The sequence below is a fragment of the Staurois parvus genome, unplaced genomic scaffold (assembly GCF_062004578.1).
Source record: "Staurois parvus isolate SC_StPar_1 unplaced genomic scaffold, SC_StPar_1.0 ptg001090l, whole genome shotgun sequence".
In the NCBI taxonomy this organism is placed as follows: Eukaryota; Metazoa; Chordata; class Amphibia; order Anura; family Ranidae; genus Staurois; species Staurois parvus.
The window spans coordinates 951,456-979,398 of record NW_028318886.1 but is presented as its reverse complement, the minus strand read 5'-3'; the positions used below and the strand labels follow the sequence as shown (position 1 = coordinate 979,398).

The following is a 27,943-nucleotide window of genomic DNA, read 5'->3' as shown; positions in this document are numbered from 1 at the left end:
GGAAAGTAAAGACATTGTCTCAGGATAAAATCCAAAGACTTGAGAATTAATTAATTGTTCACGTTGACTAGTTTGTGACAGCACATGATGTATTGCAGAGATGCCTTTGTCCTGGGATATGGAGCTGTATAGAGCTTCAAGGTCAATGGTGACAGGTAACGTGTCACCATCAACATGGATGGGTGTCATAGACTTTGGTAAACTATTTACCAAAGGTCTGAGATATTTGTCCACAACTCGACTGAGATTCTCTGTGAGAGTTCCTTTATCTAAGTCTTCCTTTGGGATTGGTTGTGTTTTTGTGTACTTTGGGAAAGGCATAAAAAGAAGCAGTCTGTAGGAAGCTAGTTCTGACGAATTCCCATGTGGTTTTAGTAATGGTCTTGTTATAGTAAGTCAATCCAGTCTCTGATGGGGGTGCTGCTCCTAACTCAAATGCATTGACTCCTGCTGTTTTCCTCCTGGGTAAATGCATCTCTCCTATCTCCACTCCTAACTCAAAATCGCATTCACTCCTGTTATATTCAGAACAAATGGTGTATTTATATTTGTGTGTATGTTGACCAGTCCTCACCTCCAGCTGAACCCAGTTTACGACTGTAGCCTGGTTCCTAAGAAACATCCCCCACTATTCATGTGAGCCTTATCAGCTTCTAATTGGGGTGGAGTTGAATGCTCATTTGAGCATCTCCCTATAAATTTAGATCAGCTCATGGGGGGAGATCTCTGATGGGGGGCACAGTCTCTGATGGGGGTTCTGCTTCAGATTGAGTGGGGCTTCGAAAGAGTGCGATGCAGTTAAACACAGCAGTTGAACTAAAGCAGGAGAACTTAAGCAGCAGGAAGACACAACAACAGCAAGAAACTCTACTGCACGCTGGACAGACTGCAAGCAAACACCCTGGAAAACCTCTCTTACATACCTGAGTCCCACTCGGTGTACCTTTATATAATACGCCCCTCTTCTCCTCTTCATATTACTATCCTCTTTTCCCAAATCTCATTTCTTTACCCCTCTGCTGCACCCCACAACTTGTACATCTCCCCCCTCATTGCTATCATCTCCCTACTACTGCTCTCATCACCCCCCCAAAATGCCTCTTCTACTCCTCCTTCTCATTTTCCTCTCCTCCATTCCCAAAATCCATTCACTATATCCCTCTGCTCCTCCTAAACATTTGTATATTGTGTCCTCACTGCTTCCTTCGCCCCTCTATGGCACCCACCACCTCCTCCTATTACTCCACTCTCCCTCTGACCCGAACACCTCCACTAGGAGTTTCTCACGCTCCTGCACATCCCGCTCCCATGCCACCTTTCTCACCCTTCTCCTCCTCCTAGCCGCGGGAGACATCTCCCCAAATCCTGGCCCTCCACCACCTCCCTCACCCGCACAACACCCTCCCGCCTCCACGTCCTACCACAACCCCCGCAACCTAGTATCTGTCCCCCTGCTCCCTAAAATCTCCCGCCCGTTTTCATGTGCACTCCTGAACGCCCCGATCGGTGTGCAACAAGCTTACCGCCATCCACAACCTCTTTGTTTCCCGCTCCCTCAACCTCCTAGCGATCACGGAAACCTGGATCCAGCCCACTGACTCTACCTCCCTTGCTGCACTCTCCTATGGAGGTCTCACCTGGACCCACTCACCCAGGCCTAACGGTCGTAAAGGTGGTGGGGTTGGTCTGCTCCTGTCACCGCAGAGCACTTTCCGAGTCCTCCCAAACCCCCCCTCCCTATCCTTCTCCTCCTTCGAGGCCCACTGCATCAGACTATTCTCCCCAACCCCCCTGAAGATTGCTGTGATATACCGGCCTCCTGGATCCATACCCCGCTTCCTGGATGACTTTTCCTCCTGGCTACCCTTCTTCCTCTCCTCTGAGCTACCCACCATCATTCTTGGGGATTTCAACATCCCTGTCAACCTCGACAACCCAGACACAGCCCGTCTCCTCCACTTAACCTCCTCCTTTGCACTTGCACAGTGCATACAATCCACCACCCACTCCGATTGTAATATCCTTGATCTTGTCTTCTCCAACCACTGCGCTCCCCGCAACCTCACTAACACCCCCTTTCCTCTCTCTGACCACAACCTGATTACCTTCTCTATCTCCTCGTCCTCCAACGCCTACCCCTCCAAATGTCACACTACTACCAGCCGTAACCTCCGCAACCTTAACCCTGCCCCCCTCCACTCTGCAGCTGATCAACTCCATGACAGCATCCTCCCCCTGTCCTCCCCCCGTCTTGGCTATGATTGCCTACAACAACGCGCTGTCAGCAGCCCTTGACTCACTAGCGCCTTTAACCACACGCAACATCAGACCCCGACCGCTCCAGCCCTGGCAGACTGATCACACCAAAACCCTCAAATGACACAGTCGTGCCCTGGAGCGACTATGGTGCAAAACAAAATCCCAACAAGCCTTCACCCACTACAAATCTGCCTTCCGCACCTACACCTCCTCCCTCCACGCAGCCAAACAAGCCTACTTCCTGACCCTCATCAAGACCCTCTCCTCCAACCCTTCTCCACCTTCAACTCTCTACTCTCTCCACCCCCACCTCCACCCAGCACCTCACTCACCGCCCTTGAGATTGCCAATCACTTCAAAAACAAGATTGACACAATTCGCAAGGACATTGCCGCAACTCACACGCCCTCTCAACCCGTCCCCTCTCACACAGCTACCCCCTCATCCCCCCTCCCCCTCGACATTACCCGCAGGGACTTCGTCACTGCTCAAACTCCCTCCAACCCCGTTCCCCCTCACTCAGCTACCCCATCATCACCCCTCTCCCACAGCCCCACCACTGCTCTGACCTCCACTTCCACCCCACCCTACATTCCTCATACTGAAGCTCCCCCAACACTCCACACCTTTGACCTTACTACCATCGAGGAAGTCTCCAAGATCCTCTCTGATGCCAGCCTCACCACCTGCCCCCTCGACCCTATCCCCTCACAATTCCTACGACCTCCCTCCCCCTCCATCCTACGCTCCCTCACCCACATCTTTAATCTCTCCCTCTCCTCCGGCACTTTCCCCTCCCCACTGAAGCATGCACACATCACCCCCATACTTAAAAAGCCCTCCCTGGACCCCAATGACCCGAACAACCTCAGACCCATCTCCCTGCTCCCACTTACATTTAAACTCCTCGAGCGCCTCGTTTACACCCGCCTATGCTCTCACCTCAACGACAACAACCTCCTCGATCCCCTACAGTCTGGCTTCCGCCCCCTACACTCCACCGAAAACGCCTTACTCAAACTCTCCAACGACCTTCTAACCGCCAAAGCTAATGGCCACTATTCAGTGCTCCTACTCCTTGACCTCTCTGCGGCCTTCGACACAGTTGACCACCCCCTCCTCCTCAAAATACTACACTCCCTCGGCCTCGGAGATTCTGCTCTCTCCTGGCTCTCATCCTACCTGTCACAACGCTCTTTCAGCGTTACCTATAATGCTTCACCTCCCCCTCACTCCCCCTCTCTGTTGGGGTCCCTCAAGGCTCTGTCCTCGGGCCCCTTCTCTTCTCCATCTACACCTCCTCCCTTGGCCAACTCATACACTCTCACGGCTTCAACTACCACCTCTATGCCGACGACACACAAATCTATCTCTCAACCCCCCACCTCACCCCCTCGGTCTCTGCCCGAATCACACACCTACTGAGCGACATATCAGATTGGATGTCGCTCCACTTCCTTAAACTGAATCTCTCCAAAACCGAGTTTCTTGTCTTCCCCCCAGCCCGAACTCCAACCCCCATTGACTTCTCCATCACATCCAACAACGCCAATATCAAACCCGCCCTGCAGGCCAGAGTACTTGGTGTCATTCTGGACTCCAACCTATCCTTCCAGCCCCAAGTCCAATCTTTAACAAACTCGTGCAGACTCCACCTCCGCAACATCGCCAAAATCCGCACTTTCCTAACCCCAGAAACCACTAAACAGCTCATCCACTCCCTCATCATATCACGACTCGACTACTGCAACTCCCTCCTCACTGGCCTGCCTCGCCGCTGGCTATTCCCGCTTCAGTCGATCCTGAATACGGCTGCCAGACTCATTCACCTTTCCAGCCGCTCCGTTTCCGCCACCCCCCTCTGCCAATCCCTCCACTGGCTTCCGATTGCGCAATGGATCAAATTTAAAATCCTAACACTGACGTACAAAGCTGTCCACCATACTGCCCCGAACTACATCACCGACCTAATATCCAAGTACTGCCCAGCACGCACACTGCGCTCCTCACAAGACCTCCTTCTCTCTAGTTCCCTGGTCTCCTCCTCCTATGCCCGCCTCCAGGACTTCTCCAGGGTGTCACCCATCCTCTGGAACTCCCTTCCCCAACCCATCAGATTATCACCTACTCTCCTCTCCTTTAGGCGCACCCTGAAAACCCATCTCTTCAGGGAAGCCTACCCCCTGCTAACTTGACCGACCTCCTCCACTCTACCTACTACTCCATCCCCCACAGCTATCTCCTCCTGTACCACTATCCCCTCCCTTCTAGATTGTAAGCTCGAAAGAGCAGGGCCCTCGATCCCCCTCATGTTTTGCATTGTATTGGTATTGTTATGTCACATGTTCTGTCGCCCTTTGTAATGTACAGCGCTGAGTGAACTATCGGCGCTTTATAAATACTGTATAATAATAATAAATCCACCAAAAAGTAAACTTCCTCATTAAATTTATCCACTAATGACCTTGGTATCGGACAATACCAGTCAGTGTTGGCCAAGATCCTATTACACATATAGATATGCTTGTCATTGTACATGACAATGATGTTACTCACTATATCTCAGGATTTTATTGTTTGATCCTTGGCCAGAGATGTTAATGCTCATTTTTTGCCCCTGCTTAGGTTACACTTGATCGGCTTAGATGTCTTAAGATCTCGCATTTCTTTACAGGTCATTTTCAAAAAAGCTGCCATATTTTAGTTTGGACTAGAAAAAGGAAACAGATTGGATTTCTTTTTAAGGACACCAATTGGCAAACTGGGTACCAAAGTACCCAGTTGTCCACCTGGTTCTTTCAGTAGTTTGTCATTGAAAATCCTGTCAATCAAAACAATTGATTCATTCTACTCAAGCAAAGAAATCAAATGGTCCAATGCTCGAAGATCATCATTGTAGCCTAGGGAGTTAACAGGACTGTTTTTTAGCACATAAACTTCTAAGAAGTAAGTTACGATCAAAAGGTTGCAGGTCTTTCGTAACCTTAAATTTGTCCAGACATTGGTCTGGGCAAAAGATGAGACCTTTAGACCAGTGGTCTCCAAACTGCAGCCCGGGGGCCAAATGTGGCCCTTTTTGCTTGTCTTTATCCAGCCCTTGGGCACTATTCTATCCTCTGACAAAAATGGGGCATAATTTCTGTTGCTGTCAGTATTCCTTCCACTGACACCATTGAAAGGGCACAATTCCTCCCACTAACACCAACAAGGGGGCATAACTCCTTCCAGTGATACCAATGATGGGCAAATGTTACTCCCATTGACATCCAACAATGAGGCACTATTCCTCCCACTGACATCAAAGAAAGGGCACAATTCCTCCCATTGACACCAATGACGGTGCACTATTCTGCCCACTGACACCAACCATTGGGCAGAATTCCTTCCATTGACACCAAAGATGGGGCACTAGTCTTTCCCACTGAGAACGATGGGGCACTAGTTATCCTACTGACAAAGATAGGGCATTGTTTACACCCTCTGGATGCCAGGACATTTTCTATTCCCTTGACCCTATTCCGGCCCCCCTAAATACTCAAGGACCGTAAACTGGCCCTTTGTTTAGAAAGTTTGGAGACAGTACATTTGTCATTCTGTGATAATGTTCCGGACTAAAGATTAACAACGTTTAGTGAAGTTTGTATTGGATTTAGTGATTTTTTTTTTTTTTTGGCAAGCATTTTGATATTTCCTTGGTGCATTTACAGGTTTCCACGTATTTGTCCTAAGAAAATGGTTTGCTGTGCCTGAGAAGAAGAGTGTATAGTGCCTGTTTTAATAATGGGTGCTTTTATCGTTGTGAGGAACTTTGTCTACAGATCTAGAATTATGAGAGATTACCATATCACCATGTGCAGACTCATACATGTTACATGAATGTGCAGAAGAAGAGTAGTCCAGGGTAGGAGAATTGTCGTGACCACCACGTCGGTGACATTTTTGTTGCCCATTACTTTTGTGCTGATTAAAAGAAGACTGAGAGGAAAAAGACACGGAGGAACAAATAGAAGATTCCAATGCAGCAAAATTATTAGTTACGTTAGATGCATTATTATATAATTTCCTAAGGTTCTGTCCATGATACCATTTATATAAGCCTTACCATCCTGGAAGGCCTTTTTATCTAATTGAAGCATTTTTTTCCCTATTGCAATGAGTATGTCTTTATTAAATTTTTCCAGATGTTTGAGTCTGCTCTCAGACTCCGTGTGTGTTTCACAGTTGTAATTTGGCTTTGTAAACTATCAATTTTGCTACCAGATCTTTTAGTCGTTCCTGGTATTCTTTGATTAATAATGACATCATGGTGTCGGAACATTGTTTCAAAAACTTTCCCGTTCTAATTTGAAATTCGGGTCAATATTATCAAATGAAGGAAAATTTTGGATCCGTAGTCCAAAGGGGTTGATACTGTCCTTCAGATAATCCTCAAATGAGCTAGGAGTGATTTTCTCTCCAACATGTGACTTCTATTGGAAATTGTAAATATCTCCACAAGACTGTTCAAAGGGTTCTTTTCAAATCTGTTCCTAATATGAAAGCCCAAAGGGTGTATTCTTTTTCTGGACCTAAAATCCCAGAACATATTTAAAATTCCAAAATTTTACATAGAATCCACAGAATCAGTTACTGACTCCTATATACAAAATACCTAGCATCTGTAGACATCCGAAATGCCTATTTCCATGTCCCCATTTATACACATCAGTGTTTTCTGCATTTTTCAGTCCAAGACTAATTTTCTTTTTTTGGCACTGCCTTTTGGCCTATTCCCTGCTTCCAGCGTATTCACAAATGTCCTAGCACCTCTTCTTGGCCTTGTAAGAACTCAGGTCAGAGGTCATCTTGACAATGTTATCCTGAAGCACTCTTCCTTGCTATCTGCCAACGTCCACAGGGTAGTTCAAGTGCTCGTTGTTCGGTGGGGGATCAATTTCTGTAATTCTATTCTCCAGCCCTCTCTTCACCTGGAATACTTGGTTCTGATCCTGAATACATCCCTTTGTAACCACTCTAGCACAACTTTTTGTGAACTTGGAGCATGCATGCTCCCTCTCTAAACTTATCTATGCTCCTGTTCAGCCAAGTACCAAACTTTCTTGCTTGATGGATCTCCAGTCCAGCCTTTACATTTGAGATGTTCTTCCTTCCTTATCACTGGAAAGTGATAACAAAAGATGTCAGTCTTTTTCAGGCTGATGAGGAGTGCTCCAGTCCCTCACAGTCCAGGGAATATGGTCATTAGCTGAAGCCAAGCTCTCCATCAACATCTTGGTGTTCAGAGTAATCAAAATGTCTACTATACAGGACCCCCTTCCTACAGGTACATGCTATCAGGGTGCAATCAGACAATGCCACAGCCGTGGCCTGCATCAACAACCAAGAGGGACAGGAGTCATGCTGTCTTAAATGAAGCAAGCAAAATCAGCCATCACCGCCTAAATAAAGGGAAATGGTACATTCACTCCAACATTGTCAACTTATGTCAGAAATTAGGGGATCCCGGATGTGGATATCCTGGTCTCCAGATTCAACATCGAACTACCTCCTGTAGAACAAATATTGGAAGATTTTGTGAAAGTGTATTGTGTGCAGTATTAAGTGGTCTAGAATGTGCCTAATTCAAGTACAAGTTCTATACAAGTACTTCAGTTTGGCACATGCTGCACCAGATTTAGAACACTTGAGACACTGTCGCAAAATCTTTCTGCACCAATCTTTATGCATCCCAGGGTCTGACTTTTAGATTTTAGACAACATTCAAAGGTATGCTGGGTTTGTGTTTTGCAACTCTCAACAAGTTCCGCTCAGCTGTCAGATAAAGGAGAATGTACTTCATAGACCGTTCTCCACTCACTGGCTGAGGCTTCCTGCCATCATGTCCTGACAGTGGAAGCAGTGTTTGAGTCATGCCTGGTTGTTTATCTACATTGCATTACTTGACATGTCCTCTGGCAGAAGAGCACAGGGAGAACTTGAACATAACCTTAAAGCCAGAGGTTTAGGGCCAGCCCACACTACATGCATTTCAGTTGCTTTTTTCTGCATCCAAAATGCACAGGAAGTAGGTTATATGGTTGTCCATATCATAGTTAACATCAGTGCTTGCAGTTCCAGTGCATTCCGTATGCAGAAAAAAAAGTTGAACATTTGTCATTTTTCCTGCACACAACTGTACTGGACCACACCAAAAACGCTCTGGAATGCACATGTCCCTATTTAAATTGAAGAAAAAAAAGAGGAGAAAAAATTAACTGGAATGCATAAAAAACGCACTGCAATGCTTCAAAAACGCATCAAAAACTCACCAGAACGCGCCAAAAACACGAATGCAAAAAACACATCTGGAACGCATCTGGACTGCTTTTCTATATTGTGAAACATCCCTTAAACAGAAGGCACAAAGGGGTTGATTTCCTAAAACTGGTGCATTCAGAATCTGGTGCAGCTGTGTAAGGAAGCCAATCAGCTTCTAACTTCAGCTTGTTCAACTAAGCACAAGATTTTGCTCACTCCAGTTTTAGAAAATATTCCCCAAAATCTCTATTTTTCCAAAGTTAATTCCTCCAAAATAGAAATATAAATTGTAAAAACTACAACAGTTTGGCTAATTTTATTTAGGACAAAAAAGGTTGGGAATAAAGGTGATATGTTCCACATTTACCACTCCCCAAATACCTACTTACAAATTAACTTGATGGCCACTGAGGCCCGTACACATTGCTGTGGCTGCAATGCTGCACATTTAACACAGCCTTTGGCAAGTGGTGCCGCTTGCTAGACATGCCCATTGATATTAATAGAGCTGCCCTGTAAATACTGTATGTGCTAAAGGTATTGCAATGTAAAATCCCCCTTATTGAGGGAAAAAAAAATTGGGCATTCAGGAAGCAGCAGTATCATATGCCTCCTGCAAACTGCTTTTTGACTACTTTTTGAAAAGTCATCGATTGCAGATTACTTTTCAGAGAATTTTAATTTACTCTGCAGATCTAGGATCCCTTTTCACATGTGCTTTGTGTATATACTGTGAAATTTGAAACCATAATGTAAGAGGAGGCAATTAAACAAAACATATTTGCTGTGTAAATTTCTTTTGTCTGCAGACTGTCGATTTGGAGAGTGAACGTCGCACTGATGGACAGAAGATAAAAATCACAATACAAATGACAAAAATCCTGGAGCCCAGCTCAGATTTGTGCATTCCCTTCTATAATGTGGTGATAAGAAAGTAAGAGTGATTTTCAGGGAGATATTGGTATCCTTTTATACAGCACTACATTCTTTTTGGAGGATGTGATTTCATATCTACCCATAGATTGAACAGGGTGGTCTGATGCTGACGCACAATCCAACTGTGCTTAGGTGATGGGAATGGATGAGCTAGACATAAACTTACAAACTTTTTGGGTAAGTTTGCAGTATGAAACATCGGGGAAGGGTGGCAAGCAGGTGATGTGAAGCTTGTCCAGACGGTAAACCTGTTCATTACTGTGTGAGCCTTTGAAAATAGGACATTTAGCCTTTCTAATGGTAAATGTAATGTATTGTGTTTTTGTTGTTTTATTTTTCCTCACAAAATGCATGAACAATGACATGTCAATGTACACTATATTTCCAAAATTATTGGGACACCCCTCACCCTTCCAAATCATTGGATTCAGGTGTTTCAATCACCTCCATGGCAACAGGTGTATAAAATAAAGCACCTAGGCATGCAGATTGTTTCTACAAACAGTTGTGAAAGAATGGTTCACTCTCAGGAGCTCACTGAATTCAAGCGTGGTACTGTGATGTGTTGCCACATGTGCAATAAGACCATCTGTGAAATTTCCTTGCTACTAAATATTCCACGGTCAGCTGTTAGTGGTATTATAAAAAAGTGGAAGCAACTGGGAATAACAGCAACTCGGGCACAAAGTGGTAGGCCACGTAAAATTACAGAGCAGGGTCAACGGTTGCTGAAGCACACAGTGCACAGAAGACGCATAGCTAAAGTCAATAGCCAAAGACCTCCAAACTTCGTGTGTCCTTCAGATTAGCACAACAGTGCGTAGACAGGTTTATAGAATGGGTTTCCATGGCCGAGCAGCTGCATCCAAGCCTTACACCACCAAGTGCAATGTAAATCGTCAGATGCAGTGGTGTAAAGCTCGCTGCCATTGGACTTTAGAGCAGTGGAGACGTGTTCTCTGGAGTGACGAATCATGCTTCTTTCTCTTGCAATCCGATGGACATGTCGTATGGGTTTGGCAGTTGCCAGGAGAACGGTACTTGCCTGACTGCATTGTGCCAAGTGTAAAGTTTGGTGGAGGGGGGATTATGGTGTGGAGTTGTTTTTCAGGGGTTGACTTGGCCCCTTAGTTCCAGACATTTTGGACAATTTCATGCTCCCATCTTTGTGGGAACAGTTTGGGGATAGCCCTTCCTGTTCCAACATGACTGATCACCAGTGCACAAAGCAAGGTCCATAAAGACATGGATGAGCAAGTTTGGGGTGGAGAAATTTGACTGGCCTGCACAGTCCTGACCTCAACGCAGTAAAACAACTTTGGGATGAATTAGCGGAGACTGCGAGCCAGACCTTCTCATCCGACATCAGTACCCGACAGCCTTCTCAGAAGAGTTGAAGCTGTTATAGGTGCAAAGGGTGGGCCAACTCGGCATTGAACCTGGACTAAGACTGGGATGCCATTAAAGATCATGTGTATGTAAAGGCAGGCGTCCCAATACTTTTGGCAATATAGTGTATGAACAACTGCATGTTTTAAACACTAAAATGTGTGTGTGTGTAAATACAATCTAATTTAATCATGTTCAAACTGCTAAACATTCTTTCACACTACTGTCAAGCTTTGCATAAAAACAGGGATTCCTGGTACGATATATGTTGCTAGGCTTATGGCATCAATGCAATCACGTTGGGCTAGATTTATTTCATCAGCAAATGTCCAATAGTTACAGGCACATCGTGAATTAAATAGACAGAAAATTAATATGAAGCATGTTGTTTAACTTGAACCACAATAGGCAGTGTAAGAGTTTCACTTTACAGTAGGAACACTTAAAAAAGCACCAACGTATGTTCTCCCATATGTGGACTTATAGTGGTATTGCTGCGGCAGCAGATTGGAGCAGCTGGGGAGCATGCGGAGAAGATTAAAAATGCTCGTAAGGTATATGTAAGCTCTAAATAATTTTTTTCATTATCTTTGTCATGATGCCTGACTCTTTACAGTTTTAAGTAAATTGCTTTTCTTTCTTGTTCATTAAGGGACATAGGATTCATAAACTTGGGTTATATTTTCGCCTACAGGAGGATTTGAACATTGGCAAACAAAAAGTGACAAGTCTGTCCTACTCCCAGTATGCATATCCTTTTTTTTTTTTTTTTTTTTGTTGCTAATATTCTAAGAGGGTGAATGCTTTTCATCTACTGAGAAAGGTTTAACCATTTTTTTGCCAGCTATTTTTCTGGCATTCAAGATATTTTTTTAAAATACGCATTCTGCTATTGACTTCCCTATTAATAGCTTTGGAGGCCTCGGTCGGACTCCGTTGAACTATACAATTGTGGGGCCAGCTTAGAATGTGATCTTCAGGCACTTGGCTTCACATCGTGGCCTTTTTCTAAACCTGTGTATTGTTTTATTTAGTCATGGTGTTCTCTATCTCTGAAGACTCGCTTCTTGGGTAGGCTGTGCCTAGCAAGGTGAGCTTTCTTTTAAACAGGACCGTTGGGCACCATTATTATCCTTACTTTTTCTGTCAGTTTATGGCTGAGGGATTTAGTGCTCTTTTTGCCGCCATTCATTGTAAGGTAACACATTCCTTCCACTGCTTGAACACAACTGACGCTTGGAACATGCTGTCTACCTTCAATGACCTGACCACCTCCAGCTGTGTGAATCTGTCCTGCTCTCAACAGCCAGTTAATGAGTATTCAGTGCCTAGCCTTGTACCCTGAGTTATGCTGTCTGTACCTTGCAGCACAATCTGTCAGATCCCAGGCACATAGGGATCCTTCAGCTCATGACCTCTTAAAAGCTCCATTTCTGCCTGGAGGGTCTGACACAGACAGCCTGGAATGTTGTCCTCTGCATGAATCCCTGCACTCTTCGAAGTCTTCTTTAACACCATGAGGCATCACACCTTCTGGGTTCTATCCTGGTAGATTTTTTTTTTAAGTTTCATGGGAAGTTTTTATCTTTGCTTACTCTGACGACAGAGTCCATAAGCATACCTTTATATGGACTGAGAGACTCCTAAGCTTTGCACAGCTCCCTAATTTTTGGCAGTCCTATACATATTTGATCATTAAAAAGTAGACTATACTTGCTGTGGATCCAATCCTTTCTTAAAGCACTGACGATCCCATTGTAGAATGCGCCTGTTTTTTAGGATGGCATTGACAAATGTGTGTACCAAAACTTTGTATCTTAATTCAGGGCTTGACAAATTTGCTTTTAATCTAGAAGCCAGCTAAAAAAGTTAGCCAGTTTTTTCTAACTAAAAAAAAATACTTGATTTATTTGGCGGTCGGGTGGCTATCTCATTCAGTTGCGGTGCTGCTGGGTGGGACGGCTTTCTCATTAAATGGTTTTGGGGGATGGATGTCCATTTGGTGCTCTCATAGGTGTGGGGATTTGACACTTGAGGTTGTTGGGGCTGGAGTTTTTGGTGTGTATGGCATGGTGAGTGAGCTGGATTCTGCTTGCCTCTCTTCTTGTCTCCAGCGCTGTGGGGATAATTCACCACTGCTAGCACAAGTCTTCCCCAATCCAGCTTTCTAACATGCCCTCTGTATTACCCTTCCAGGCACCAACAGCCCCTCATCACACCTATTCCGCAAGCCCCCCCACCCCTTCCAACATCAACAACTGAAATCTGGGGGTGCAGCCCACACCGGAACATGTGAAAATCTATCCATGGTTGGCTGCCTAGCGTCCAGAGCTGCATGTCAGGGGCGTCGGTTGGTGGGGGTTGCTTGTGCCTGGTGCAAGCAGTGGGTCTGCTGGTGGGGGCACCGTGATGCAGTTTCTGGTCTCAGTGGCTACCTGATTTTTCGAAGACATATGCTGATTATTTATAGAGTGCAAGTTATTGGCTTGTACCTTCAGGTGATTGCGCATTGGCAATAGTGTGTCTTCTATGTGCCTCCTCTATAATCCTACATCACCTCTTCTCCCTTACAGAGAAATCACTCTTAGTTTATTATCATTGCTACTTCTGAGTGGAAACAATATCACAGTCAATCCTCTATCTCCTACATTGCCACTCTTAGTTTGCATGTTCTGTTTTTTTTCTCTGAAGAGGCCCAACTCACTTCCTCATTTCTCCCTTTTTGATCCTGCCCCACATGACTATTTCCAGCATCTTGTGGGGTGGCTCCAGCATCTGTGAATGAGAGGTTATTCTCCCACCCTGCTAGAAGCCCCACATTACTAATTTCTGCATCCTGTGGGGCAGGAACAGCAGAGGTTATTGACAGACTAATCGCATCACAGATGCAAGCTCAAGGGTGTGACTGTGCTTCTGCAGGAACGCCACCTCTTTATTTGCAGATGCATGTACGGGTTACCTAGGTGACTGACCACCAATTCCTATACCACTGGATCCTGAAGTGTGGACTTTCATCTTCTACATCTGTCCTATATGGGACTATATGTTCTTCATCATGGCCCTTTTTTCAGAGAATTATTTTAGGACTATACCGTTTATTGTTTTTTGTTAGCTGGGCATTTGGTCCTTTTTTATGATTTATCTATCATTGGCCTTCAAGGGAGCCAAATTGACATAATTTCTACCTTTCCCTGGGATTGTCGCTTAGAGGGTTTTCTATCGATTTTCAGGGAAATAGGGGATTGTCATGTACATATTTGGTATGTCTTAGGTCCTTGCTGATCATATTGCTCCTTCTGTGGTCATTAAGGGTCTCCCTGAATGCTGAGATAATGACTGCTTTATTTTTATTATAGGCTGATAAGATGGTTCACTCACCCTATATGTGTCATTGATATGACTATGTATATTGACATGCACGCGTGAATTTGTGTGGTGCTGTATCATAATTCTAATACCTGTATATTTTGTTAGCAAGACATTTGTTCCAGCTCCTGAGGAAGCCTGAATCCCATCAAGCTCGATCTTGCACTTGCAACCATTGTAGTAAATGTGATACTATACTTCTATTTCTTTTGTCTGGATTGATGAAATGGTTTGGATTTTAACCGATGACACACTAGTATTTTGTCAGCCTTTATTTTTATGATATATAAAAATTTCTAAGGGTTTTCATAAAAACACCTAATTTTGTTATTGGTTCTGTATTACAGTTTGTGTCTTGAATGTCCTATCCACTGTGATAAGTTCTTGCCTATCTATCCCAGGACAATGCCTTAACTGAGTAATTACCTTCTGTCTTGCTCTTTTGTGAGGATGTTCTAGAACATGTGATGGAACAAATTTCTAGAATGGTCCTAACCTCCATTCATACGAACAGAGTCTTATAGCTAAAAACCTCACATGTATGCCCTTTGAAGTCGGATGTCTCTTTGCTGAGGCAGTTGGCAAATTAATCAAAGATGTCACAGGAGGGACATTTCTTCTTCCACAGCAGCAAATTCAATAAACCCTCCTCCTCAGGAGATTTTACTTCTTAAAAGTGCAGAGAACCTCTCGACCCTACCCAGGCTTCAACATAAATTTAGCCCTTGCTTTTGGCGCCAGTCTTGACCCACAAAGCCAGCCAAGTCTTCAAATCCCACAATGAAGGGACGCACTCATGCCGAAGAGTGGGATAATGTCTGTTACAGTTTGCTTCTCTCTTGGTCACAGATATCCTGGACCTGCAGGTTCAAAGTAGGTACAAAATTGAATTAAATCTATGCCCTCGCTGCTTTCTTCATCAACTAAAATGTGCCCAAGGGCAGTCAGATTTGCAGTTTTCAAAGTATATAAAAGTGCAGCGCTGTGATGAATATAAGTATAACAATGTATTCAAATCATTAAGTAATTAGTGCACAATATAAAGTGCTAATTAGTGCAATATGTGCATTAAGTGAATAAATTAATAAATGTCCATAATGATCATTCCGATTTCAGTAAAAATAATTCAGCAGAAGTTTTTCTTCAATATAGACACAATATATTCTTGTGACCAAGTGCAGTAGTGCATAAATCTTTAAAGGTAATCCACCACTTCTGATGGGTGTGCACTCACCAGAACTTTGATGTATACAAGCATTGGTTACAATCTGTCACATCTGGGTGCAGGAGTAGAGGAACAGCTTAAGGGTTATTCTTCCAGCATCCTCACAGTACCGGTGGTATGTCTCTTTAAATCTGGGGAAGATTGCTCAACCACAGGAGCCGAAGGGCAGGATAATGGTGATCAATAAGCTCATTAGGGAAGTAGGGGGCTGCAGGGGAGTAGAGGACACAAGTCCAAAATGGCAGCCACTCTTTCAGGTTGCCTGGTGGAACGCACGGCGATTTGAATATATTGTTATACTTATATTCATCACAGCACGGCACTTCTATATACTTTGAAAATGTCTATTGGGATTGTTGCCTATGCCCTATAGTGCTAGCAGCTACCTGGAATACTTGCTTTATATTTGCTTCTTATATGTATGCACTCGCTTTTACATTTTCAGATTTGCAGAATGACCTAAACCATTTCTTGTCCCAGGTAGCCATTGTGCCAACGGCTCCACAGCACAGGTTCAAAGAATTCTTTTCAAACATGTTCACTGTATCAGAGCCCAACATAACTCTTCTAACCTGGACCTAAAATCCCTCAACAAATACCTTCAAATTCATAATCTTTTGTGGAACTTGTGAGGTCCTTTATTGCCCCTCTGAGACAAGGGAATACCTAACATCCAGGATGCTATCTGCATATTCCCATTTAACCACCTCATCTAGGATAGTTCAGATGCTTTCAGTTTGGTGATCAACTTTCAAAAATCTGTTCTTCAGACTTTTCTTCACCTGGAATACTTAATGGTACCCCTACGCATTGGCAAATGCTATGCATTTTTGGTGTTGCGTGACTTTAAAAAAATGGGTCAATAACTTCTGTCCCTTCTTTTCTGTGAGTAGAGCAGCCCATTGAAATGAATGGGCTGCCCTACACACAGCTTGCAGCTGCACAGTTCTGTACCAAGGGCTTGTTCACGAGGTTGTGGTATGGTAAAGCCACGTGGTTAAGCCACATTTTTATCACCCTCAACAACTCACTCTTTGGCTGCAGAGGTTTCACACATGCTCTGGCAGGAAATCTACCCCCAGGTTAATGGGGCCCTGCAACCCCCCGAAACTACGTGCATAGGGGTTAAAACAGACATTGAGGATGTAATCTATTGCTTCTTTACAGCTTGTCAAATTCCTCTGAAAAGCAATCTAAGTATGGATCACTCTTCGGAGGAGTGGCAGTCCTTTTCACTATTGTGAACAAGCCCTAAACAAGTAGTTCTGATCATATAGAATTTGGGGAAAGAATTAAAAGTAACATACATACACGCACGTACTTGCATACATATATACACACACACAGCCTTAAAATATGCAGTATGGTACCTCACTCACTGCCGGATACTGAAATGTGAGTTCTGCCCTCTGGGGGGAGGCGGAGAGCCGAGTACTCTGGAAGACTCCTCCCCTGCACAGGTCTTCTCTGGCTGAGCAGTGTGTATACCGATGTTCGGTGGAGGAGTGGAACTCGGGAGCTCCGTTCTGATGTGAATGCCTCTTTAGCTAGGATGCTAAAGCAACCCAGGGTGCCACTACAGCCTGGTTGAGTGAGAGGATGGTCTAGGGCACTTTTTCCTTCCTAAGGTAGTTTCGGAATTTTCCATTTAATTAGGACATTTCTTTTTGTTCCTCTGGTTGGCTTCAATGCATTGGATGGAGATCTTCCTTCATTTTCTGGATGTAGTTTTTGCTCTCTGCTGTACTTCTCAGCAAATACTTTTATTAAAAAACAGACACTATTTTTGTCATCCTTTATGGTACCTGTAAAGGGCAATCTGCTTCTTTCTCCTCCACATTTAGGCAGCTCAGAAAGATTATCATACAAGCTTATGGTTCGAAGAATTGGGTTCCACCCTTTTTTTTGAGCATGCTTTTTTAGATTGAGTAGGCTGAGTTTTTTTTTTTGCTAGTGTCTGTAATTGATGGACCCCTTAAGTATATCTTTTATATTGAGTTTTTTTCTTTGAAATATTCTATCAAGAGTTGAGGGTGCACAGTAACTACTAAATGTCTGTCACGTACCTGGATGGGGAGCCTGACGTGGAGAGGAGGGCGTCCTCTTACTACTCCCGCTCGGAGGCCCTGATAGTGGGGACAGAGGACACCGAGCCAGGAGTGGCATGAGTGCCTGGTGGGTCTTGAGATGACTGTAGGCAGGTGATGACCCAGGAGACCAGGATGCAGGCCAGGTGCGGATGCAGGAATGTAGGTGCAGCAGCAGGTAGGTATGGCGGTATCCAGTATACAGGCCAGGTGCGGATTCAGGAACGTTGTAGACCAGAAGGCATAGGCTAAAGTGTATTCGTGATTTAAATAGCCCGCCTTGCGATGACGTGCACGCCAGTGCGCATGCACGTAACCGCGCGCTCCCACACCGACCACGGCTGACGGATCCGGCGCATAGATGTGGACGATTCTTGACAATGTCCTTTCTGCAGCTTCTGGATTTGTTGACTGCTTGGCTAAATCTCAGGTCCTTGTTTCTAGACTCTGCTTGAATGAAGATGTGATGGCAGCCTGTAATAACACTGTATAGATGCTTCAGGCACTGGATCCTGTGTGGGTGCTCACCTAGGCACATTGTGCATCGTATTCAGCTTGCTACAGGGTGCTATACAGGTTCAGGTCCATGTTATACCAGTCAGGGAGCCCTGTCCCTTTATGCCCCTCGGGTATTTCAGTCAAGGAGGGCAAAGTTAAGATGGGGTCTGGTCCCTTAAATCTTGTAAGGTTAAGACATCTGTTGTGCTACCTTACTACACTTGTACCCTCTGTACAGAAAATGATTCCCAGTCTGACACCCTGTCTTCCTCTGGGCACTCTGCACAGCCTTCCTTTTTTATTTACGTAGGAATATATATCCAACATGTCTGATTTAATGGGCAAATATGGTCCTCCATATATGTCAGGCTTTTCAGCCTTCTGGCCCAGGAAACTGTTAGGATCCAAAATGTTTTTTTCCAGGGTTTACAAACTGGAGTTTTATTTTCTGCCTCCTCCCTACTTCATGTTTTCAAACTCATCTCTGTACCAGCACAGATGGGTGAATCTTCTTTCTGCTGTTCAGCAGCTCCCTCCCAAGGAGTTATTGCCCCAGTCTAGGGTTTCTACTTGAGCAAGTGCATAATTATTAAGCCAAATGGAGAAATGGTTAATTCGTATTCTGAACATACTCTACTGCTTACTTTCACATTCCCATTTCTTTTTCCTCCTGCCAATGCAATCTGCAGTGTGCAGTTAACACACATTACCAATTTTTAGATTTTTCCTTTGGATGACCATGGCCTCGCAGGCTTTCACCAAAGGACTTCACCTGGTCCTGGCTATGCTTCATTCTCACGGATTTTGCGCTGTGGTTTACTTCCGATATTCTCCTGCTAAGGGATTAGTTCTCCCTAGGTCTGCAGCGAACAGTGCAGAGAATCATTTGGATTTTCAACTAGTTGAAGTTCATACTGGAGCCGGCTCATCAGTTATAGGTACCTGGGCCTCACATTGCCCAGTCCAGGATCTTCCTGCCCTTGGACAAACTTTGGTTTCTCTACTCTCATGCTTGTGCCCTTCTGTTACAGAGTCATCCTTCAATTTTTACCTGCATGATGGTCTTGAACCTGATGGTAGCCTCCATTGATGCAGTGCTGTATGCCCAATTTCATTTCGGACTCATCTTGCAGCTTGAGACAAACCGACTCAACCACTGGATCAATGCATATGTATGACCTGCAACCCATCGCTGGAGTTAGGGAAACCCATTTCACCCAAAGATGGGGAAAGTTTTCATGATGGGAAAAATCCAGTTGGACCTTACCTAGGCAGTTGCCTGCATCAGTCATCAAGGGGGAACTATAAGTCAAACCAATCAATGGAACTAGACATGGTCCTCTCTTAGGGAGAACTGCATGTTTCCGCCCAGTCAAAGCTCTAGGCATAGAAAATTAGTAGGCAGACTACTTTCAGTTGTCAGTGTCTGGATCCAGGTTAACACGTTCTCAATCCACAGGTGTTACAAGCCTTTTGCCACAGTTGGGGGACAACAGAAATGGCTTTTCTGACACCCAAATTCTACATCTGGTAATGTCCTCATTCTGTCTGCTCAGGACATTGGTGCAATCTTTTTGTCTTAATCTTAAATATCCTGAGAAAGTTCTTTACTCTTTGGCTGTTGTATAAGCTGTTCAGGTTTATCTGAAGTCTAGCTTCTTTTTCAGCAGGTTTATTCCCTGTTTGTTCTACCTGAAGGTTCTTGCAAGGGTCAGGCTGCTTCTCGATCCACTATCTCATTTCTCAGGCCTATGGTTTCAAGGGTACCAGGAGTGTCAGTGCTTCCAGGGCGATTCGGCATCAAGTTTCTGTTCCAGTTTGTTAGGCTGTTACCTAATGACACATTTGTCAAGTTTATCTTTTCAAAGTAGATTTTTTATTAAAGTTTTCACATTTTTGATACAATCAAACCACATAGACAGTTTCCATAGCCTCCATTTTGTGGACATAAAAAAGCATGTATAGTGCTCAAGTACAACCAAGGCACAACACTAATTGTGCATGTCCATGAACATATATTAGGAGTTGTCCATTCCAAGAGCTGTATATCTATATTTAAGGTGTTACAAATAAAATTATTATATTTTATACGCAGAGGTCTATGGGTGTTTTTCCCAAGATTTGCATGCCTTACACAACACTTTCATCTATTAACCCTTGCTCACCACAGCGCAATCCCAATCATTTACAGACAGCTCTTAGCTCATTACAAACACTTTTTTGTTTAATACACCACAGCTATACTAAGTAATTCTTTTTCTCCCAATATTAAAATATTTCACCTCTGAAATAGTTGCTGCACTACTAAAGTAAGAAGGGAGTTAATCCAAGGATCCCAGAGTTTGTTAAACTTCTAAGGACATCCCCTCTTTTGGTAAATCAATTTTTCTTTCTGAAGAATGCCATTCACCTGCTTACACCACTTTACCAACGTGGGAGGTTGCGGCAAGATACACTTCGTTGCGAGAGTCTTGAAACAGGGATCAGGGATGATAATTCATCATCTAGAGCTCACGGTAGACACACTAACAGGTCCTAGGCAATGGCAATGAAGAGGTTTTAGACTTTATGGTGTTCACTGTAGCTTTGCAATATCAGAATAGCTTGGGTCACCTTCAAAGCATTTGTAGCAGGTGAGCCAGGTCTGTTAAAACACCTTGGGCAGTCTGGGCTGTCTCTGCAATTCCACTGAAAGAGCTTTTGGAGAGTCTGGTCCACTTTATGCAATATTAATAATTGCATTTGCAAAGCTTTACCAGGTGGATGTTCACTTCTCTGGAAACAGATGTTTACGATGCTGCAGGGTAGCCTGACCATGATGAGGTGAAGACTGAGTCTTTTGGCTCTGCTGCACATAATATAAGCTGCCTTTCTCTTGGAATGTGAGGATTCCTAAATGCCTTTAGAGGCACTTTAGGCACAAGCTAGGGAATTCCTAGATGAAGCTGGGAGCCCAAACCAGCTGGCTTCAGCAGAGCGCTATTGTGCTATAATTTTCTGCGATTGTTTGGGTTTGAGTGTGCCTCCCAGCCCTGGGTGTGAGCTGGCAGAAAGTGTACGCAGGTGTCACTGACACCCCCTGTACATGCTCAGCTTGGCCAATAAGTCGCATCCTGGGCTATTCCCCTCTCCATAGCACAATCTGCTATGTGAGCATGGGCTCGAAGGCCTTCTTTTGGTGCGACACTGGGAGGCCACCCTCCATTCCCAGTGATGTGAATATTGCTCTCTTTGCAGGCATGGCAGATCTGACACTAGGGGGACTTAGTCTAGAAGGGCTAAACTCCCAAATGCAGTTGGATACTGCCTTCATTTCACAAACTCATTTGTGGGGCAACAGACTGGCTCTGAGTTAGCATTTTCACCCACTCCTTAAGAAGCTCCTTCCTCAGGAACCTTGGTGTTCAGAGAGGAATTCTTGGGTGCCTTTTCCACTCTGCTGAATCAACTGGCAGATATCTTTGATGGTTTACAACAGAATGACCATAACCATTCTAGGTCTATGCCCCCACTGTAAAACCAAACTAAATGGAGGTATATAAATTTGTGGGCATCGCTATATATAGTAAATACTGTCCAGTAACCAAAAAACCTATACAAAAAAACAATGTGAACAGAGTGTTCACAGAAGAAAAAGCGGTTACATAAAGTACAAGGCGATGCACATAAATGTAGTCATAATGCTTTTATTAGCAAAATTGCAGTATGAAACAATTGAGTAAATACTGCATGATAGCCATCACCTCAGTCGATGACAATACAATATAACCTAAAAACAAAAAAAAATTTTTTTTTTGTGACAAAAAAAAGTGTGCAACAAATAGTGGGAGTCCTACAGGTCTTCGGTTGGGTCGTGAGTCTCCAACAGTCAACCCTGGAGTCATTGCACTGCTTAGAGTAGCTCGGGATTCCCATTGTTTTAGGTATCTGGATGATTTGCTCTTTAGGAGCAATCAATAGACAACCTTAAGTCCAGTGTGCAACAAATGGTAGAAGTCCTACCGTTCTTCAGCTGGGTCAGACTCTGGAGTTGTCACAATGCCAGAAGTATTTGGGCCTCTTTCTGGACACTACCCTATCATGAGTTGTCCTTCCCCAGGAAAATCTTCAGACCCTTCGTTCCAAGGTACAGTAGTTATGTTCCCTGGAACTCCCCTCTCTGATTTTGCATGAAGGTTCTGGGCTGATGGCTGCCTCCTTTGAGGCAGTTCAGTACGCCCCATGTACAGCATATGATCATCAAAGCAAGGTTAACATTGAAATGGTGGCTTTCCAGACCGTTGTCATAGTCAAGGATATATTTTCTCCGTGCACGTTGAAAGGTACTAACAACAACACCAGTCTTTCAGGCTGCAGGGAGTTCAGATCTAAATTCTTACCTTTTGTTATTCTGAAGAAATAGATGTGTCTGTGTTCATGTGCAAAGTGAATGTGAATGTGGTGACTTTATAATTATCAATAAGCCGCTGCACTTGCACAGTTCTAAAGAGGAAAGTGGCAGGGTCTGAATACCTTTGGACATGATTTCCCTTTGGGAGTATTTCACCAAAAATTATATTTTTGTTACAGAGGATGCCCAAAATCTGACTTTTATTTTAGTGCAGACTTCTGGGAAAATCAGTACGCTAATCACAAAAGTAGGAAATTACATTTCTGGGGGGCATTCACTACATCATGTATAGAGAGGGTCTCTAGGTTGCCATATTGCATTGTATTTTACAGAAAGTTAGTGTTGAAAAGGATATGTTATTTTTAATAACATTCAATTAAAGTATGATGTGTGTGGCAAATGTGTATGCTATATACAGTGCTCAGCATAAATGAGTACACCTCTTTTGAAAAGCAAGATTTTAACCACTTGCCTGCAGGACATTTATACCCCCTTCCTGCCCAGGCCAATTTTCAGCTTTCAGTGCTGTCACACTTTGAATGACAATTGCGCGGTCATGCAACACTGTACCCATATGACATTTTTATCATTTTTTTTAGACCGAGCTTTCTTTTGGTGGTATTTATTCACCTCTGCGGTTTTTTTTTTTTTTTGCTAAACAAACCAAAAACTGAAAATTTTGAAAAAAAAAACTTTTTTTTTTCTTAGTTTCTGTTATAAAATGTTGTAAATAAGTGTTTTTTCTCCTTCACTGATGTGCGCTAATGAGGCTGCACTGATGGGAACTGATAGGCTGCACTGATGAGGAGGCACTGGTAGGTGCAACTGATGGGCACGGATAGGCAGCACTCATATGGCACTGATAGGCGGCACTGACTGGCACTGTTAGGTGGCACTGCACACTGATAGGCGGAACTGACTGGCAGCACTGATAGGTTGCACTGACTGGCATTGATAAGTGGCACTGAAAGGCAGCTCAGATGGGCACTGATATGTGGCATTGATGTGCACAGGTAGGCACTGATATGTGGCATTGATGTGACACTTATGGGCACTAGCAGGTGGCATTGATGAGCACTGACAGCTGGCATTGATGGACACTGACAGGTGGCATTGATGGGGCTACCCTGATCATCAGCGCCCTGATGATCAGTGTACATGTCCCCTCTGAGGAATACCGATTGCCGGCTGTCCTCTCCTCGCGAGCTGTCAGAGCGACAACTCGTGAGGAGAGAAATGCCGTTATTCGGCATTTCCTTATTTACATGCGATCAGCTGTGATTGGACACAGCTGCTCACATAACAGAGCCAACGTCTTCAGGTCTTTCTGTTGATCGGTGATCCGTTGTGTTCAAGGGACACAGCACATCACCGATTGCCGCACTGTGCGCCCCCAGAGCCACACACGTGCGGTTAGAGTGGGAGGACGTCATATGACGTCCTCCCAGAATGAGCGAACCACCTTGCGCCTGTCATTTCCTTATATGGCGGGCAGGAGGCGGTTAATCAATATATTAATGAACTCAAGACTTTCCAAAATGTTGACAAAACTGAGTTTTATAGAACATTTGTTTAGTTCATTACATGAGTTAGGTTAATAATATAACTTGGATTACAAAATCTTCAGTTGTACTTACCGTATTTTTCGCTCCATAAGACGCACCTAGGTTTTAGAGGCAGAAAACAGGGGAAAAAAATTCTGAACTAATGGACTGCAGACAGTACAGGAGATGACCAGAGACTGCGGACAGCACAGGGATGACCAGAGACTGCGGACAGCACAGGGATGACCAGAGACTGCGGACAGCACAGGGATGACCAGAGACTGCGGACAGCACAGGGATGACCAGAGACTGCGGACAGTACAGATGACTGCTGACCTTTGGGGAGGTGGGGAGCGGGAACCTGAATTTGACAGGTACCCGCTCTTACTTCCGCAGAGTTTTTGTTTGATCTTACCTGTTCCTCGATCCAGCCGCGCGCTGTCTTCCCATGTTCTGTAATGGCGCTTGGCATGACAGCCGGGTGCCCAGTGCGCATGAGCGAGAAGCACTTGCACTTTGTGATTGGTCCGGCGGCTTCTGGGATCTGTCATGTGTCCCAGGTACCACCTTACCATTCACAAAAAGCACCGCTTCTTGCGCATGCGCACTTGGCACCCGGCTGTCATGCCCAGTGCCCACACTACAGAAGCCGGAAGACAGCGCGCCGCTGGATAGAGGAACAGGTAAGAACAAAGAAGTAAGAGCGGGTACCTGTCAAATTCAGGTACCCGCTCCCCACCTCCCCAAAGGTCAGCAGTCTTCTCCATAAGGTCCCGCTGCAGAGCTGAGCGGCCGGCCCGGTATTCTGGCACGGCCGCGGTGGAAATACCGGACCGGCCGATCCATATTCGCTCCATAAGACGCACTGACATTTCCCCCCCTTTTTTGGGGGGAAAAAAGTGCGTCTTATGGAGCGAAAAATACAGTAAATTAAATCATGCAAAAATGAATATACCCCACAACAAAAACCTACTAAATTTAGTAAGACCTCCATGATTTGTAAGGACCGCACCAAGTCTTCTAGGCATAGAATGAACAAGTTGGCGACATATTGTAACATCTATCTTTTTCCATTCTTCAAGAACAACCTCTTTTAGAGCCTGGATGCTGGGTGGAGTGATGCTCAACTTGTTTCTTCCGAATTCCCTATAGGTGTTTAACCAATTCAATACCGGGCAATTTTACACCTTCCTGCCTAGGCCAGTTTTCAGGTTTCAGCGCTCTCACACTTTGAATGACAATTTTCTTCACACAACTAGAGCTTTCTTTTGGTGGTATTTAATCACCGCTGGGGTTTTTATTTTTTGCTAAATTAACAAAAAAAGACCAAAAATTTTGAAAAAAACACGTTTTTCTTTGTTTCTGTTATAAAAGTTTACAAATAAATAATTGTTCTTCATAAATTTAGGCCAAAATGTATTCTGCTACATGTCTTTGGTGAAAATAACCCAAATTAGGATGTATTTTTTAGTTTGTAGGAAAGTTCACAAACTATGGTATAGATCTGAATATTGATCAGTCCTGAAGTACTGAAAGCCAATCTAATTTCTTGAGGTCCAAGAATGTTAGAACAGTACAGATATCCCCCAAATGACCCCTTTTTGCAAAGTAGACAGTCCAACGTACTTCATAAGAGGCATGGTGAGTTTTTTGAAGTTGTATTTTTTTTGTCATTTTTCGGAAAATTAAAAAATTTTAAAAAATTTGTTTCACGAATTTTTTTTTACATATTGTCACCAGTACAGTACAGTGTCATCCTATAACTGGCATGGTGGTGATCAGGGACACTGACTGGTGACAGTATGAAAAAAAAAAATTTTTTTTTTAATTAATTTTTTTTCATTTTTTTAAGATTTTTTTTTTTCATATTTCACTATGACCAAAGTAGTACAATGTTACCATAGTAACATTGTGCTACTTTTGGGGAAGTGATCAGTATTTTTTTTTTTTTTACACAATTTGCTTATAGCAAAGAATTACTTTGCTATAAGCAAGCATTTACCTGAATGACATCAATTCATTCAGGTTTTTTTTTTTTTTTTTGTGCTTAGCTGTGATTTGGCCACAGCTAATCACATGACATTTGCATGTGATTAGCTGTGACCATTCACAGCTAGACACTAGTATACAATGGATGGCATGAATGAAGCCATCCATTGTATACAACTGTCATGTGAATCACAGCAGGTCACATGGTACCGGCAATGGGGGCCGATACTCAGATCTGTCATTGGCCGTGTCCGAGGTACACGGCCGATGATCGCGCCGCTGCGCGATACTGCAGGAGTGCAATCTGCGCATGTGCGGAAGGACGCCATATGGCGTCCACCCGGAACGCTGATGACATTTGCCGGCCGCCGTTTGGCCATAGGGCGGGCGGCAAATGGTTAACTGAGTTCAGATCAGGAAACATACAGTACTTGGCAACTGAATCACTTTCATCCTGTTCTTCTTCTTTAGAAATGCAACAGTGGCCTTGGATTTGTGTTTTGAATCATTGTCCTGTTGGAAAAGTGCATGACGACCAAGAGCACGGAGTGATGGTAGCATCTTCTCTTTCAATATGGAGCAGTATATCTGTGAATTCACGATGCCATGAATGAAATGCAGCTCCCCGATACCAGCAGCACTCATGCAGCCCCACAGAAGGACACTGCCACCACCATATATTACTGTAGGCACCATGCATTTTTCTTTGTACTCCTCATCTTTTCAATACAGTTTTGAAGCCATCAGTTCCAAAAACATTTATCTTGGTCTCATCACTCCAGAGTACAGAGTCTCAGTAATGCTCTTCTTTTTCAGCATGGGCTCTGGCAAATTCTAGTCGTGCTTTTTTGTGCATGGGCTTTAGGAGAGGCTTCTTTCATGGACGACACCCATGCATGCCATTCCTCTGCAGTGTACGCCATATTGTGTCACGGGAAACAATCACCCCAGTTTGGCTTTCTACTGCTATAGCTAACTGCAGTGAACTTCATGGCGATTTTCTTCAACCCTCTCTGCAGAAGACACTACTGTCGATGTGTTAACGTCTGAGGTGGTTGCAGTTTTATCTTTGTTAAATTTTTGTATCAGTATTGCTGCAGTATTCTGTTAAGTAAAGCTTTACTGCCGTTGTAGCCTTCACCTTTCTTGTGTAAAGAAATTATTTTCTTTCTCAGGCCTTGTGACATTTCTCTTTCATGTGGTGCCATTGCTACAGCATAAAATGGGAAGGGTTTTTTTTTTAACCACTTCCCGACCGGCCGTTGTATATAAACGGCCGGACGGTGGCACTGCAGGGTCGGGTGGCCGTTTATAAACGGCCTCCCCGCACCCTTCTTGTACGCGCTCCCCGGGAGCACACAACACCGCGATCCTGTGCCTGCTGTGTCCTCCGGACACAGTAAAACACCGATCATCGGATGGGACCTCTGTACGAGGTCCCGATCATGTGATCACTGATTGGCCAATCAGTGATCACATGCAAAGTAGTAAGCAAGATGTCACTTCTGACATTATTTCTTACTACGTGTGAAATCTGTGAATGATCACAGAGGTCACATGGTACAAGGCTATTCACAACAGCCTTGTACCATGTGACAAGCTGTGACCAATCACAGCTCACTCAGTAGTCCTCAATGGCTGCAATAATGCAGACAGAGAGAAAGAGAAATGATAGCTTTTACATCCTATATGGGTGTAAAAGCAATCAGTGTAAAAAAAAAAATAAAAAAATCTTCATCACCCCCCAAAAGTAGTACAGTGTCACCATGGTGACACTGTACTGCTAGGGTGACAGTATGTAAAAAAAATATAAAATAAAATAAATATAACAAAAAACAGAAATGTAAAAAAAAAGTTTAAAAATTTATAATTTATGGTTATAAACTAATTTTGGCTTTTTTTTTTTTTTTTACTAAAAAGATAATGGAATAAATTTTGGCCAAGATTTATGATGAAATATTTA

General features: G+C 43.9%; 1 protein-coding gene across 1 annotated transcript in view; it reads left to right on the top strand.

Annotated features, from left to right (window-relative positions):
• The window catches only part of PIWIL2 (piwi like RNA-mediated gene silencing 2), a 502,914-nt gene that overhangs the window by 156,283 nt on the left and 318,688 nt on the right, over window positions 1-27,943 (top strand). The window contains exon 5 of the mRNA XM_089658746.1: window positions 9,366-9,490. Within this exon, the coding sequence (XP_089514872.1) occupies window positions 9,366-9,490 (125 nt within the window). The remainder of the gene's footprint in view (window positions 1-9,365; window positions 9,491-27,943) is intronic.